This window comes from Heloderma suspectum, chromosome 2, assembly GCF_057233095.1.
Source record: "Heloderma suspectum isolate Gila_16-S chromosome 2, 16-S_ref, whole genome shotgun sequence".
In the NCBI taxonomy this organism is placed as follows: Eukaryota; Metazoa; Chordata; class Lepidosauria; order Squamata; family Helodermatidae; genus Heloderma; species Heloderma suspectum.
This window is the reverse complement of record NC_139459.1, coordinates 173,838,211-173,854,399: the sequence shown is the minus strand read 5'-3', so window position 1 is coordinate 173,854,399 and position 16,189 is coordinate 173,838,211. Positions and strand designations below refer to the sequence as shown.

Genomic DNA, 16,189 nt, shown 5'->3' with positions numbered 1-16,189 from the left:
GATAGGGGAAGCTTCTCTCACCACTGCCTCTTGAAAGCATATGCCATAATAAACCTGTTATAGTCCAGTCTTATGCATGTCTACTCAGAAGTAAGTCCTATGGGGTCCAGTGGGGCTTATTCCCAAGTACATGTGTACAGGATTGTAGCCTGAGTCTTTTAAGGTGCCACAAGACTCTTCGCTGTTTTTGTTGCAACAGACTAACAGGGGGCACTGCCCCTCTAGAAATTGCTTGTCACGTAGGCATTCTGCAAACGGTGCTAGGAAAAGACGTCATCCTGGCGTAGCTTCGTTTTTTTCAAAAGCGAGGTAACGAGAAGGTGTCTCTTAAGTCTGCCTCCTCATTTCCACCGAGTTAGGCCCGCGCATGGAGGATTGTACAAACTGCAATAGAGAACCTGAAGTCATGGCTTGCGGGACCATTAAGACTCGACCCTAGATTCTGGAGGCGGCGGCGGCGGCCAAGAGAGCGGTGCATGATGGGAAGAGGCGGTAGCATTCGGTTGCGTTCCATGGGCTCTTCTCAGGCGCGACTTGCCAATATTTAAAGGCGCCCAGCCGGAGGAAATGCGGGCTGGATGGAGCTGTGCCGGGAGCCCTTTGAAGAGCTGAGCAGCACTGAGTGCGCGTCTCCCAGGATCCTGAGTGCGTATGGTGGAGTAAGATTGGGGTTCAGGCGATGGGGGGTGCCCTTTGACTGTTCCTGCTAGAGTTGCCACCTTTTTCCTCCTTACAAGAGGCTCTGTGCCTTTAACAGCTGTGCGGTGGGTAGAAATTCAACAGATGTAGCTCTTTTCTTTATTGGGAAAAGGTTCAGAAAAGGGCATCCGAAATTATCAGAGGATGGAGAGCCTTGTGTGCGAGGAAAGGCGAATCATTGGAGCCTTTGTAGTTAAGGGCGTGGGGAAGGGTGGCTAATGGGGGGACATGGCAGAGGGGTATAAAATGATGAAAAGACCCTGATGCTGGGAAAGACTGAAGGCCAAAGGAGAAGGGGACGGCAGAGGATGAGATGGCTGGATAGCATCACCGATGCAATGAATATGGACTTGAGCACGCTCCGGGAGAGAGCGCAGGACAGGAAGGCCTGGCGTGCTATGGTCCAGGGGGTCACGAAGAGTCGGACACGACTGAACGACTGAACAACAACAACAACAACAATTGAAAAAGTGGGCAGAGATGCCCCCCCTCCCTCTTTCATAATACTAGAACTGGGGGAGTTGGCCCTAGGGTTACTGGGAACAAGGGAGGGGAAATATTGGATCACCTATTTCGGAAATATAAAGTCCAGCTGTTCTCAGCAGCCCTAAGGGCAGTTCCAGGTCCACCCTTGTAACCATCGCAAGACTTGTAGACTCCTCTCCCCACCCCCAACCCCCATCTTGGGACTCTGAACATGCAAACACTGTGACTTCACCATCAAGTCAGGGGTTTTCTCTTCCCCATCTCCCCCCCACCCCCTGCTTTTAGTAACATCTTGCCTGATGAAGAGATCTGGAGATCTCAGAAGCTTGCACATTTTTGTCATCTTTTTGGTTGGCCTAATACAGGTATTACACTTTACATTTTAGTACATCCTGTGTGAAGAAAGGCTTGTACCCTTTTATGCAATGTGTTTCAGAGCTGTATCATGGCTCAGACAAAGCCCTGATTATCAATAAAATAACTTCTCTCACCAAGGATGTAGTAGGAAGAACTCACAGAGACTTTTTTTTCCGGGAGGGGGTGGGGGAGTGATGGTTCTACATTGTGTCCTTTATTGCAAACAAGGCAAATGTTCAGCAAAAAGGCATGCATTTATCTCCATTCTTGAGGAAAGAATAGTTCATTATAGTTTTGTCTTGAATTTCACTTTTATGCTAAATTGCCATCAGGAAATGCTGCTTCCATCCTACACTAATATATTTTCCTGTATACTGTTTGTAACTCTGTTCTTTTGTTCCCAGTTAACTGAGGTTTTGTGTCTTGGCTTCTTTTTTGTTTTTTTGTTTTGTTTGCATTCTTTTTTTATATCTGAAAAAGGAATATGTACGAACCTTAAAGAAATCCATTAAGGCCCAATTTTGCCCCCTTCAGTATCTTACACTGCAATCCTGTACATGTCTACTCAGAAGTAAGCTCCATTGGGTTCAATGGGACCCACTTTCAGGTAGGTGAGCATAGGACTGCAGCCTCGATATGATATGCAAGAATCCTGTTGGAGCCCATGATGGAGAAAGGGTGCAATGCATTATACTGGGGTGGGGAACCTGTGGCCCTCACCATGATACTGGACTCTAACTCCTATCAGCCCCAGCCAGCATAGTAGGAGTTGTAATCTGACCCCATCTGGAGGGCCACATGTTCTCCACCCCTGCATTATAGTGTATTTCTATTACTGTAGTCTGTATCCCACAGTGAGCTTTAGTGCTGATTCCCCCCACCCCTTTATTCAGAGGGTTTTTAAAACAGATCTAACTGTTACAGCTTCCTGCAAATAATCTAGCAATTGTCATTTGGTGATGACATTATGAATGTCTTGTTTGCATTCCTTCATAGAGCCTACAGTTCGTTTGCTGGGAGCCATGACAGTTACTCCAGTTTCAAATCAGTTTAAATGGGTAGTGCATACACAGCTATAGAAACCTGCCGCCTTGGAGGAGTGTAGCATCCATGATGAAAGCTGAACTCTTGTGTTCCATACTGTTTCATAGTAATCATGCATGGGCTCCAAGACGAGTCACACCACTGAGAACGTCCTGTGATTCCGTTCCCGCTCATAGGGGCCACCATGGACCAATATAGCATCCTAGGCCGCATTGGAGAAGGGGCCCATGGCATTGTTTTCAAAGCTAAGAACATAGAAGTAAGTGGGATCCCTCTTGCTACTGGAGGCTGTCGCTGTAAGCTCCTGGTTTCTTATGTTCTGGGGGAGGGAAGTGGAGGGTGAGAACACCTACTTCTGGTTTTCACTGTACCCTTTTCCTCTGTAGACTGGAGAGACAGTAGCCCTGAAGAAGGTGGCTCTCCGCAAGCTGGAGGATGGGATCCCCAACCAAGCACTTCGGGAGATCAAAGCCCTGCAAGAGATTGAGGAAAATCAGCATGTGAGTCCTCTGTTGAAGAGAGAGAGAGAGAGAGAGAGAGAGAGAGTGTGGGGGTGGGGTGGGGGGGGAGATGAGTTGCATTAGATCAGGGGTCAGCAACTTGTGGCCCTTCAGATTTTTGGCCTATATCTCTCATCAGCCCTAGCCAGCATAGCCAGTGGATGATGGGAGTTGTAAGCCAAAACATTTGGAAGGCCACAAGTTGCTCATCCCTGCATGAGATTGAGGGGAGATGAAGCTGTGGTTTGGAGAAGGTTTTGTTAAGCCTTGGAAACAAGCTGTGTTAAATGGCTGAAGTTACAATCCTTTCATATACATTTTTTTTTAAGCCCGGGGGTTTTGGAATGCAACACTAGCACAATATGATGCAAATCTAATTGTGTAGAAGTGGACACAACTGCATGCATCTGCTTGAGTTTGTGTGGGGTTTGCAGTTTGCATGTTTACATTTTAAAACATTTGTTGAACTGTATGGGATTCTCTCCAGACCTGGAAAAAGAAGAGATACAATGACAGGAATAGGTTTTATAAAGATAGGGAAATGGAAAATGGTGGATGTCAATAGGCAGTGGTTGATGGCTATGATGAAGGAAGGTGCCCCTCTCCTACATCAGCAGAAAGTTCACCCAGAACCTCTCTGTTTTAAGCTATTTCTTTGTAAACATGAGGGCTAGAAACTTTTTTAAAAGCTCAAATTTCCTTGGATTCCACATTAGAGACTATACTTTGTAGTACAGTCACAACCATGCAGCTTATGCATTATTCCTGAAAAGCTCTGAACCATTTTTTTTTAATCCAGTTTCTATTCTACAGCAAAACCTGCAAACATGCTAGCAGTTTCCCCTAAAAATAGGAGAAATAGTGACTGTTGGGGAATGAAGTGGGGCGGGGAAATTTCTGGGTTCAAGAGCTTGGATTTCTTCCTGTAGACTCGCCCATCATTCAAACAAGCATGTCACGGGGCTCCCTTGGACATGTGGAGTTTCATGTGAGCAGCTTTCTCCATGTGTGCACTGGAGCCATTAAGTTTTGACACTCATCCTGCCCTGGCCCCACGCTTGTCAGTGAACTGCTCCCCTCTGTTCCAAACTCTGCAATGAAAGAACAGGAGCTGTCCAAAACCAAATTGGACAAAACATTTAAATTAAGCCACATTTGGCCAGTGTGCAGAAGTTATTCCAGTTGTAAAATTTCAGGGTTTATTTTGGAAACCATCAATCATTTTAAAGGGGGCTGATAATAAACCTTCAAGTGTATTACGTACATTATCTTGTGGTAAAACAACCCTGTGATATTGGCGATGGTAGGAGGGCTGATGCTGGACAGTGGCTCACCTAAGGCAGAAGGGCCAAATTCCATTTTGGAGAAGCTTTGGGGGCCACATTCTAGTGGTGGGCGGGGCTGGAGGCAAAAAAGGGTGGGGCCAAAACACCAGCATATTGTAGCTTAAAGCTCTCTCTGCCAGTAGAAATGGGGGGGGGGGGTCGCATCAGGGAGACAAAGCAAACCATTGGTGGTTGGGAGAAAGTGGGGTGAGGCCAGGGCCTTCTGGGGAATCCCGGAGTGCCAGATATGGCCCCGAGGAGTACCGGATATGGCCTGCGGTTCTACATCCTTGAGCTAAGGCGACCTGCTTCGTATGTGGCGGAGCTGGGATTTGAACCAGGGACTTCTTGATTTGTAAGTCGGCCTCTTTGCTACTCCCCATTTAGAGGTTACAAGGCTCATGCCAGGCTGCGTCTTCTCTCTTCCCAGGTGGTGAAGCTGAAGGATGTCTTCCCCCACGGCACGGGGTTTGTGCTGGTGTTCGAGTACATGCTGTCTGACCTGTCGGAGGTGATTCGCAACTCCGAACAGCCTCTCCTGGAGGCCCAAGTGAAGGGCTACATGCTCATGCTGCTCAAGGGGGTGGCCTTCTGCCATGCCAACTCCATCATGCACCGGGTGAGGCCTGCTCCAGTCTGACCACGAGATCATGCCCTCCTCCCCGAGACCCCCCTCTCGCCTCCTCTGACCTGCTGGCGCCGCCTGTCTTCACCCCTTGATTCTTCCTCCATACCTGCAGATATGTTTGAATTGCCGTCTGTCGTTTTCAGGATCTGAAGCCGGCAAATTTGCTGATCAGCTCCACGGGCCAACTGAAAATTGCTGACTTTGGCCTGGCCAGGGTATTCACCAGCGATGGAGAGAGGCTGTATAGCCACCAAGTGGCCACCAGGTGAATAGGGGTGGGCAAGGGGTGCAGGTGGTGCATTAAGCCAAGGAAGGGAGAACCCCCACCCCCAAACCCCCACACTTTATTCCAAGTCTCTTGAGGGGTGGCATCGATGTTAGAAGGCTGTGGTGTCCACTGGCATCAGGGCAGGAGATTGCCAGGAACTGTGATTCAGGTGGTGTGAGAAAGGTTGAGCCCCGTAGGTGGTTGGAGCCAGGGCTGAATGGATTGGGATATCCTCAAAGGTATGACTTGCATGATCTTCGCCACTAGGTGGTATCGGGCCCCCGAACTCCTGTATGGCGCTCGGAAGTATGACGAAGGTGTGGATCTGTGGTGAGCATTTTTGTCATGTCTTTTGCTGTTAAGGGTTTGGATTCTCCCATCCACCCCGTGCTATTTTATGGATCTCCCTTCTAAGAGATTCATCCCACCCCATTGGAAATAGCAGTGATTAGCACAGAGCTCGGACAAAAACACCTAGATTCCCCCAGTGGTTCTGGATTCCATGTATACTTAAGTACATGGGTTGGCCGGGGGGGGGGGGGGGTATTACCAGCATTCTGTGACTCTGCTTTTCTCTGGGAGAGCAACGTTACCTCGGAGAAGTGAGATGTCAACTCCTCTGTAAAAGACTCTGCAGTCCAGCACCCAGCTGTGAAGAGCCTCCTGGGGTCAAGGCTGTTGCTCAGGTGGCCTGCAAGACAGACTTGCAGCCTTTCTGGGAAGACCTGAAAAGTAGTGAGTCGTGCAGTTCATAAGCAATTGCAATAGGTTTCCTGGGTGTAACCAGTAATAGTGCAGTATGGGGCTTGCAGTAGTGCAGAGATGTTAAACCTCAGGCCCGTGGGCCAAATTCAGCCCACCAGGGGGCCAAATCCGACCCTCTGGGATTTGCCGGATGGCCACACACCCTTCTCCTTTCCCCCAGCTGTCAATCATTTGGTGGTTTTCCAACTTTTGCACAGCTTCCCCCCGCCATTCTATAAGGTTGAAATGCCTCCCTGAAGGGTTCGTTACTAGCAGGAAGAGCTTTAACCTACGGTATGTTGGTATGGTTTGTCATTTTGGTCCTGCCCCGTTGGCCCTGCCCACCACCAGAGCTTGGGACTCTGAACATGCAAACACTTGGCAGCTAACCACACTCTTCTCCCATTCCTGGGCGTCATAGGCTCCCTAGACATGTATGAATTTGGGCCAGTGTGGGGATCAGCCTCTTTTGCAAAGAGCAAGCAAAAGTTTTATTGGAGCCCGAGAAGAGCCTTGGGGCAAATGTACTCTACCAAGGTAAACTGGTTTCACCACAGTAGCTTCCCTGCAAGGCACCCTGGGAGATGTGGTTCTGTGAGCATGCCGACTGTTTTCAAGATACATTCAATGGTGTGGGGGAAGCCACAACACTGAAGCCACTCTCGGTTTGTAAAGTAGACATGCCTAGATCCTTGGAAATGTTGTTTGCACTGGAAACGATCACTTTACTTCTCTGAGGGCATCTATGCTATCCAGAGGTGGGCAGAAAGCAGATCTCTAGACATTTGGGATTTCAACTCCCAGCATTCCTCACCACTGGCCATGCTGGCAGAGGCTTCTAGGAGTTGAAGTCCAAAACATCTGGAGATCTACCTTCTGCCCACCCTTGCTGCAAGCCAGCATGAAGCCTGTTTGACTGCCAAAGCTCTCAACCTAGTATTCCTGGAAAAGGAGCCTAGATTTCTTAGCACCCTCTGCTGTTCTCTGGGGAAGCCACAACACAAGATCCACTTCCACGCCAGTTTTGAATTCGGAGTGTAGAACCTCCAAACAAGGGCTTGGCTAGATTCTGGGGCTCCGATGTTTCACCTCCCCCTTGGACCCTTGTCCCCTGGTTCTGCTACCCACCCTCTCTCCTTCAACCAGGGCTGTGGGCTGCATCTTTGCGGAACTTCTCAACAATTCCCCGCTCTTTCCTGGAGAGAACGACATTGAGCAGCTGTGTTGCGTCCTCCGAGTGCTTGGGACACCTAACCAGAAGATCTGGCCGGTGGGTCTAGTACTGATTAGGTGGGCCGCAGGGCCTGGGACCTGCCTTTGTCTGTGGGAGGAAGGGGGACTTTACACGTGAAGAAGCCAAGAGCCATTTTCCCACTTTCAATCCTGGTTCCCTTTTGTTGGGACAGGAGATCACGGAGCTGCCCGATTACAACAAGATCTCCTTCAAAGAGAAGCTGCCCATTCCTCTGGAGCAGGTGGCGCCTGATGCCTCCCCGCAAGCCGTGCAGCTCCTGAAGCAGTTCCTGGTCTACCCGTCCAAGCAGCGGGTGCAGGCAGCACAGGTAAGGGGCAGAGTATGGAGGGGGAACCGGCGGAGGTTCATAGACTGGCCTTGCGGACACCAGAATGGCCTCAGGAGGCAGAGGGGCACACTGTGACGGTTGGCAGTCATATGGACACATAGTTCAATCAGATTGCTTAAATCAGCGGGGCTGAACCTGTGTCGGCCCAAGGCTGGGTTCCGTTTTGAAGAAGCTTGTTCATGCACGCGTGCATTCCAGTGGGGACGGGGCCAAAATGCTAGCCTGTTTTACCTTAAAGCCCTTACTGCTGGTACCTAAGCTGTAGGGGATGCATTTCAGCCTTTTGGAATTGGGGAAAACGTGCAAAAGCTGGGAAACCATCAGGCGGTTGGAGGAAAGGAGGTGGGGCAAAGGCGAGTGGGCTTGGCCTTTTAGGGAACCCAGATGGGCCGTGTTTGGCCTGCAGGCCTGAGGTTCAACACCCCTGGCTCAAATGCTATTTACTCGTTAAGGCGGGCAACGTGTGACGCTCCTAGCCCCACGGCATCCCATGTCTGACACCCCACCAGCGGTTTGTTAAATCACCTGTTCTTGCATTTCCAGGCAAGCAGCACATGCAGGGGGTTATGGAACCCATGGCAGGCTGCAAGTTGTGCAGACCTGAGCTAAGGAGCGAGCACCATTCTCATGGGTTGGTTAACATCAGCTGCAAAATTGATCTGCGCTATAGATAGATGCAAGGGTAGTGTTGGTGCCTGCCCTTGGGTTGCCCGTGCCTCATGGTTCCTTTGTGCTTGGCCAGTTGGGGACACCCTTCCTCTCCCTCTCCCATGGTTTAGCTTAGCACAAAGTAGGGAAGCCATAGTTGGGGAAATGGGCAAGGTGTGCAGGGGACTTCCGCACACTAACAGAAGGCGGTCCCGTTTGTCGAACCAAGTGCAATTCAGGTGTGCTGGATAAGGGCTCTGAAGGCTGATTAAAAATTAGATTGCAGGCATCCCCCTTTTAAACACCTGCATACTGCTGTGGGTCACAGTAGGCCAGGGGTAGGCACTGTGGTGCTCTCCAGATGTTTTGGAATACAACTCCCATCACCCTGATCATTGGGCCATGCTGACAGGGGCTTATGAAAGTCATAATCCCAAGCAGCTGGAGGACACTGGGTTGCCTACCCCTGCAATGAGCAGATCACATTGAAAGGTTCTTGAAACTATGTGAAGAGAATTCTGGACTTTGATCAAGCATGACTTTTATGTTCTTAACTCAGAATGGAATGGAAGAGTCTGATGCGCTAGACTGCCACCAGGGGGTGCTCCAGGCTGTGTTGCTGTTTGACAGTGGACATTTATGACTTCAAGTGCAGGCGCGCGTGTGTGTTTGTGCATGCGTGTGAGAGGGGGAGCGAGAGAAAAGGCAACTTACTCCTTGTTTGAGTGTGACTATTTATTTACACACACAATTGTCAATTGGGAATTGAAGCTGAGATAATAGGAAATGGTTCTATGTGCACGCACGTGTGAGGAAGAAAGACGTATACACAATGTTTGTACAGGATGCTGTCCAACTGACATGTATAGACATGATATACCTCTGAATACCATGTGCTGGGGGACAACAAAGGGAAAACTAACATCGCCTTCCTGCCTGTGAGCTTTCAGAGGCCTCTAGCTGGCCACTGCTGAAGACAGGATACTGAGCCCTCGGCCTGATCCAGTAAGACCATTCCACTTCCTTTTTCCTCTCCAGGCGCTGTTGCACCCATATTTCTTCACCCCCCCGCTGCCGGCCCACCACTCGGAGCTGCCCATTCCCCAGCGTGGGGGCAAGAAGGCCTGTCAGGGGCCCCAGCACCAGCGTGACTTCCATGTGGAGCAGCCGCTGGAAGAGTCTACTGTGGACCTGGAGCTTGTGGCACCGTATGTGATTGACGTGTGATGGGGGCATCTCTCCGGCTCTCGATGAGGCTCCAGCTTTTGTGCTCTTCCCGGTCAGGAGGGCTAGCTGATGCCCTAAGGCAAGGGCGGGCCATTTGCGGCCCTCCAGATGTTTTGGCCTACAACTCCTAGCAGCCCTATCCAGCATAGCCAGTGGTGAGGGATGAGAGGAGCTGTAGCCAAAACCTCCGGAGGGCCACAAGTTGCCCACCGCCGCCCGAAGGGGAGCTAGTGAGCTGAGCGGGTGTGCCGGGGATGGCAAAAAAGAGAACTGGTGCAGGTGTAGCTGCTGCCACAGCAGTAGCGATAAGGGGAGCTGCTCCAGCCCAAAGTCTCCCTTGACCCTGCTAAAGAGACATGGCCACGCTTGCTGCCCATTGACAGCACAACGAGACAAAAGGTATCCTGGGGAGCCAGTTCCTCATTCCTCTGAAGCAGGTGCAAAAAGGTGCTGGGGAGGCCCCCCTTGCCAGCTTCTACCCCCACCGTTTTGCGCCTTTCCTACCAGGGCTTTGGGGCTGTCTTCGCTCTCTGCAGCTCATCGGATGTTTGGCGGTGGCGCAGTCATGCAGCAGCTCTGTGAGGTTTTGTAATTAAACAGTCATGACAGTGAACCAAACTCCTGACCTCTTTCTTGGATCTGACGCTCTGAACTCGGGGGACCAAGGCTAGCTTTGTCAGGAATATGGTATCTAGTGGGGAGGTGTTTGCCGTTAAGGGCATTCTTGTGTGTTGATGCCGCTCTTATCAAATTCTGTGCTGAAGGCTTCCCAGTTTTGGCATGGCTCAGAACAGGGATGCACAACCGTGGGCCAAAACCGTCCTGACTGTGCTCCCAATCCACCCCCCCCAGGGTTTCCCAGATGGCCACGCCCCTTTTCCTTCTCCTCACCCCCTTTCCCTCAACCACTGATCACTGGGTGGTTTCCTGACTTTCATACAGTTTTTTTCCTCATTCTAAAAGGTTGAAATGCCTCTTGTAAGGCTCAGTTGCTGGCAGTAGGAGCCGTGAGCTACAATGTGCTGGTACTTTTTTATGTTTTGGCCCCACCCCTTTCGCCTTTGGCCTCACTCACCACTGGAATGTGGAACCCAAGAGCTTCTCCAAAGCGGGATTCAGCCCTTGATCCGAAAGAGGTTCAACATCCCTGGTTTAGAGCTCTGCGCTACGTGTAAGCTCTGTTGCTGATGGGGCAGAGATTTTGCGGGGGAGAGGGGAAGGGAGTAGATGTTCTCACTCTTCCAACAGGATAATGACTTCCTCATGCCCCCAAATTCCAGGTTCGCAGTTGCTATTGCAAAATCCTTATTTAATTCCTAATCACGCACTTTATGCATTGAGAACGAAATCTGTCCTCACTGCTCTTTGGCTTCCCTGATTGCAAATGCAACGGGTAGTTCAAGGGTTCTTGTTCAGGTGCAATTCCTGTGCATGAAATGATCTCGCATGTGATGTGGGCATCTTCTAAAGCAGGGATTGGCAGAAGGTAGGTCAGGATCTCCTGTAGATCCCTGCATATTTTGCAGTAGATTGGCAAGAGTTTATGCCTGCCAATTGTTTTAACAATAGCAAAATCTGAAAATCCTGCCCCCTCCCCCAATTAGATTGCCAAAAAACGAATGTTTGGCGGGGGGGATAAGAGTGGATTTCTGTGTTTGAAGGACTTGTTTACTTGGTTACAGTACCATTCATAAATTCCTGGCTGAGCATGTGCTCAGAGGCACTCTGTTCTGTAATGTATGGCTGCCCACCTGAGCCACTATTTTGCATCTGTTTACAGCTGGTGGATCTCAGGGTTCTAGAAAAAAAAAAATCAAAGTACATCCTGCTACTCTGCCCACCCTTGTTCTAAAGTGGTGCAGAAAAGCTGCTAGCTGAAGTCAGGAATCTGTGCACGTTTGGATTGGATTTGCCGCTTCACCCTCTTGGTTAGTATAAAATGGGCACTAATGTGCCTCCCCCAGTACAGGAGTGGGGAGCCTCAGGCCCAGGGGTGGCCGAGGGGGGAGTAAATCTGGTCTTCCATGCTTCCCCAGCCCACCACACCCCTTCTTCTGGCCCCAGCTGCTTTCCCCCAATCATTTGGTGGTTTTCTGGCTTTTGTGCAGTTTCTTCCTCATTCTGAAAGGTTGAAATGCCTCTCCTGTGGCTTGCTTACTGGCAGGAAGACCTTTAAGCTACAATATGCTGGTCATTTTTGTATTTCTGGCCCCACTTGACACTGGAATGTGGCCCCTGAGAGCTTCTCAGAAATTGGATTCAGCCCTCGGGCTGAAAGAGGTTCCCTCGTAGAACCATTTACCACTTCACCCTGCTCCCCCCCACCCAGATTTGTTTTGTTTGGAGTGGCCGTGTTAGGGCCCGCAAAGGGGAGTGGGGATGGGCTGATTGCTGTGGCCTCCTTTTATTTTCTTTAGTAGACTTTGATTTCTTTACATGTACAAAGGAAGGGTTCATACACAGAATTTCTCAACAGTTAAAAGCGTAATAAATATCTGTTAAGAAATCCCAAGTATTGGGGGGGGGGCCCCTCTTAGCGCTGTCACTCAAAAGACAATCCGCAGCTCTTCCGTCTTTCTCTCCTTGAGGGCCATGTGCTACCTCCCGTACCAGAGGCAGTGAGCCTGTGTACGCCAGTTTCTGGGGAACATGGGTGGGAGGGTGCTGTTGCACCCATGCCCTGCTTGTGGGTTCCCAGTCAACAGCTGGCTGGCTACGGTGTGAACAGAGTGCTGGACTTAAATGGACCCTTGGTCTGACCCAGCAGGGCTCTTCTTATGTTCCTTCGTGGATTTTTTGTGGTATGAAAAAAGGCAGAAGAAGTGGTGGGAAAACAGAAGAGGGTTCTGTACTCCCTCCCTCCCTTCCTTCTGTACTCCCACAGAAGACAGTGTCTGTACTCCCCTTAACATTCCATGTTTGAGGCAGGGCAATTGCACAATAAAAGCCTCGTCTGGAAGCACCAGCATTTTGTTGTTGCTTGCAAGAATCCAGCCAGCAGGAGGTCAGGGGTGTGGAGCCTCTTTCAGCCTGAAAGCCAGCTTCCATTTTGGAGAAGCTCTTGGGGGCTGCATTTTAGTAGTAGGCAGGGCCGAATTACCAAAAAGTACCAGCCTATTTTAGCTTAAAGTGAGTCATTTCAACCTTTTAGAATGGAGGGGGGGGGTGCTGTGCAAAAGCTGGGAAATCGTGAAATAATTGGCGGTTTGGGGGAAAAGGGGGGACCATCTGGGGAACCTCCGGAAAGCTGGATTTGGCCCCCGGGCCTGAGCTTCTGCGCCCTTGCACTAGGTGGCCCACCAGAAATTGGTTACTGGTTCACCAGTAGATTGCCTGAATGTACTCCTTGAGCTTCTGCTTCTTCCCAACGGCTTGGGCCCATGCCAGAGTTTATGAGATCACTCTTCCAAACAATTTTCTGACATTCTCTTAGCTCCCCCTGGAGAGGTTCAGGCTTTTTTCTTTTGACTGGGCTTGGGGTCAGCTCAACTTTGCCCATCCTACTGGAGGTGAAAATGGCCTTCCCCAACCCAGTAACTCAAAATCTGCCAGTTCATCGGGGGGGGGGGGGGGAGAGGAGGAATGTGCAAGTTACTCAAAAGAATGTGGTTTGATGATTTGATCTACGTAGTCATTTGCGTTCGACGTTTCAGAAGCAAGTTTCATTCGACGGAAGCAGCAACAATTTATCTGAGGCATCGGCACTCCGTGGGCTCAGTTGGGCCTAACTGCAAAACAGGGCATCATGAAACAATCAAAGAAAAGGGGCTACGGAATCTGCGGAGAAGGGCTTGGAACAGAGAAGAATCAAATGCCCTGACCCCATTAGAACCTCTTCCCAGGGCCCTGTCTAGACTCTGAGCCTTCAGTGAATATTGGCTACAATCGGGACCTCTGTGGGGCTCTCATCTTTGCACAGAGCTCCACATGTGTGCAGAGCCTTGTACGTACAGGAGCTCCATGGATCCGATTCCATATTGCAGGACAGCCTGTGCACACAAGAGGGGATCCACAGTGTGGTTGTAAAGCATCTTCTCAGTCACAGCAAACAACAAGACAGAGTGAGTGAGTGAGTGAGTGAGTGTGTGTGTGTGTGATGCGTATGCACCCCCCAAAAAAGTTCCATGCACACATTGGAGTCCCTATGATGTGCGCACTAGTGTGCTCCTAGATTGTGGCAACAACTTTTCAAGTTTCCTCAGCCATGGGGGCAAAAAGTTTTTCCTCCTTAAGAAGCATCTGGGATCCTAACTGAGGCTGCCCAGCTGCCGCTGTGCAGAGAAAGGGCATATGACAGGCCCCACAGCCTTTTCCACCACCAGCGCTGCTGCCTGGCCCCTGGAGATAACTTTATCTCTCCCTCCCCATTGTGCTTCATCATGGACTAGCTGCTTGTTTCTAGCACAATGGGTGGGGCCTGAGGGCGCCAGGCGGGCAGAGGCAGGGCATTCCTGGACGGTTTCTCTTTCTTGCTTGCAGTCATTCATTGCAACTCTTCTCATGGTTTTGTTTTGGCTGGTGTTGGCATCCACATGCTAATTATCATCCAAGGGTCTTCCTCCTGGTCTCTGCACCTTATTTATCGTTTTCTGGTTGTCACAGAGTGGTGTGTCTCACAGACTGAATGTTGTCGTCTACATAGGCGGTATGGGCGGGGGGAGCATCCCCCTCCCTTACAAACAGTTCTTGGCCTCCCCCCAATACACTCCTCCATTGTTGGATCCCTGCGTTTACTTAAGGGAAAGGCACTTTTCACATACGAATTATAATGGGATCACAAATGATATTAAAATAACGTGCAATCCAAAGTCTGTTTATTTGAAAGTTAAAACCATTAAACTCAATAGGGCTTAGTTCACAGGAAATATGCTTAGGATGGGATCATTAATGTGAAATATACTGTTTTTTCTCTTTCCCAAATCTAACTTCTGATACAAAGCTTACCCCCCCCACACACACACACCAAATGTACTCTGCCTCTTCTGTAACCCACACTTTTTTCCCCCTGTCGCTGCCACTGGTCGTCTAAAAGGTAGCCCTTCTATTATGTAAAAACTTAAACACAGGAGTCGTGGCACAACTGCAAGAGAAAACAACAGAAAGAGGGAAGGGATGATGACTCTGATCCAGAGCGAGTTAATCTTGCCCAAGTCCTGTTGAAATCAATGGGGCTTCTTCATTTAAAAGTCAAGCTAGGCGGGTGGAGACATAATGATTGGCATGAAGACACTGGGTGCTTCCAGAGGAGGCTTTTGCTGTGAAATGGCCCTGCCTCATTCATGGAATTTTAAGGGAGAGTCCAGGCACTTGTCTTCCATTTGTACGAATCCTCTGTCTCTCTTTCTTTCCACACACGCACACACACAATTAAAGAGGGACTAACCTCATAATGCCTTCTGCTTGGTAGTGTTCCGAGCCGTCTGTCTGGGAGCACCCATTGACCGTGGTGCTGTTTTAATTAACATTTGTCATGATAAAGGACTGGAGAGAAGCTAATGACCTTGGCACAGAAGGAAGGAGAGAGAGCAAGTGGAGCCCAAATCCAGCTTCACTTGTGCTTATCACCCTTGATTCCTGGCCCTGCATGGGGGGTGTCTCTCCCCAGCCATGTCAACAGATGACCTATCCCTGCCCAAGAAAGCCAGAGTGGCACAGTGTCTAGCCACAGGCAATATTGAACTAGATGGATTAATGGTCTGCCTCGCTATAAGGCACCTTCCCATGTTCCTAATCAACATCTCAGCAAGCCAAATGCCTGCTGAAATAAAACAATGTTCATGATAGAGTAGAAGGCCATCAAGGAGAGGAGGCAGGCTTCCTTAGGCACGGAGTCTCTCAGCCAAGGGGCGGCCACCAAGAAGGCTTTCCTCATCTCCTGCATGCCAAACAATTTTAACTCAGATGTTGAAGGGACGTGGAGGAGAGCTTAGTCTCCAGCAGATCTTCAAGAGGAGGCAGACATGGAGACATATGAGCTGCCATTTCCGGTGGCCTGGTTCAAACACAGCTCTTCCGTCTCATCTGAAAGGTTAAAAGCCCTATGTGATGAATATGGAGGGCGGCTTGAGGAAACAAAGGAGGACAACAACAATAGTTATTGTTGCTTTTAAAAAACATATACCGCTGTTACCTCATATTCTCAAGGCAGTTCACAAGAAAGAATAAACAATTAAAATATAAATGCAACAAAGTAAAAGGCCACACAATCATAAAAGCCACATAAAACAGTCAGCAAGACTAAAATGGTGTCTTAAAAGAACAAGGAAATATATAGGTCTTTGCTTGACACCAAATGGACAATCAAGTAAGTGCTGGACCTCTCTGGGGACAGCGTTCCACAATTGGGATGCCACCACTAAGAAGGCCCTCTCTGTGATAGCCACCTGCCTCACCTCAGATAGTGGGGGTGCCTGCAGGAGGCCTTCCACTGCAGATCTTAATGTACCAAGAAAACCCCATGGAACGTATCACAAGGCTAAAAGATATGATGCCGGAAGATGAGCCCCTCAGGTTGGAAGGTGTCCAATATACTACTGGGGAAGAGCAGAGGGTATTTCCAAGTAGCGCCAGAAAGAGTGAAGCAGCTGGGCCAAAGCCGAAAGGACACTCAGCTGTGGATGTGTCTGGTGGTGAAAAGAAAATCTGATGCTGTAAAGAACAAGATTGTTTAGGAACCTGGA

The 16,189-nt window shown here is 49.7% G+C and overlaps 1 protein-coding gene and 1 long non-coding RNA gene across 3 annotated transcripts; one reads left to right on the top strand and one right to left on the bottom strand.

Annotated features, from left to right (window-relative positions):
* Positions 1–399: 399 nt before the first annotated feature.
* Positions 400–15,526, bottom strand: LOC146353302 (uncharacterized). The gene is made up of 4 exons (XR_014788033.1): positions 14,893–15,526; positions 10,014–10,085; positions 5,901–6,032; positions 400–3,059 (listed from the first exon to the last, which is right to left on the bottom strand). It is a non-coding gene; the product is annotated as an uncharacterized LOC146353302 (long non-coding RNA).
* Positions 472–10,433, top strand: CDK20 (cyclin dependent kinase 20). 2 transcript variants are annotated; one of them, XM_084836179.1, is made up of 9 exons: positions 472–645; positions 2,763–2,845; positions 2,973–3,086; positions 4,842–5,030; positions 5,183–5,304; positions 5,575–5,637; positions 7,198–7,321; positions 7,458–7,613; positions 9,321–10,433. In XM_084836179.1, the coding sequence occupies exons 1-9, from the start codon at positions 579–581 to the stop codon at positions 9,507–9,509; spliced, it is 1,107 nt and encodes a 368-aa protein (XP_084692305.1). In that variant the 5' UTR covers positions 472–578; the 3' UTR covers positions 9,510–10,433. The 2 variants fall into 2 exon arrangements, with proteins under 2 accessions (XP_084692305.1, XP_084692307.1); XM_084836181.1 differs by having other exon boundaries at positions 2,694–2,845.
* Positions 15,527–16,189: the final 663 nt, after the last annotated feature.

Bases quoted from the DNA above. Each gene is read 5' to 3' on its own strand.
- CDK20 (XM_084836179.1), top strand. From the start codon at position 579: ATGGAGCTGTGCCGGGAGCCCTTTGAAGAGCTGAGCAGCACTGAGTGC. The intron at 646-2,762 runs GTGCGTATGGTG...TCCCGCTCATAG, and splicing joins CGCGTCTCCCAGGATCCTGA to GGGCCACCATGGACCAATAT. The intron at 5,031-5,182 runs GTGAGGCCTGCT...TGTCGTTTTCAG, and splicing joins CCAACTCCATCATGCACCGG to GATCTGAAGCCGGCAAATTT.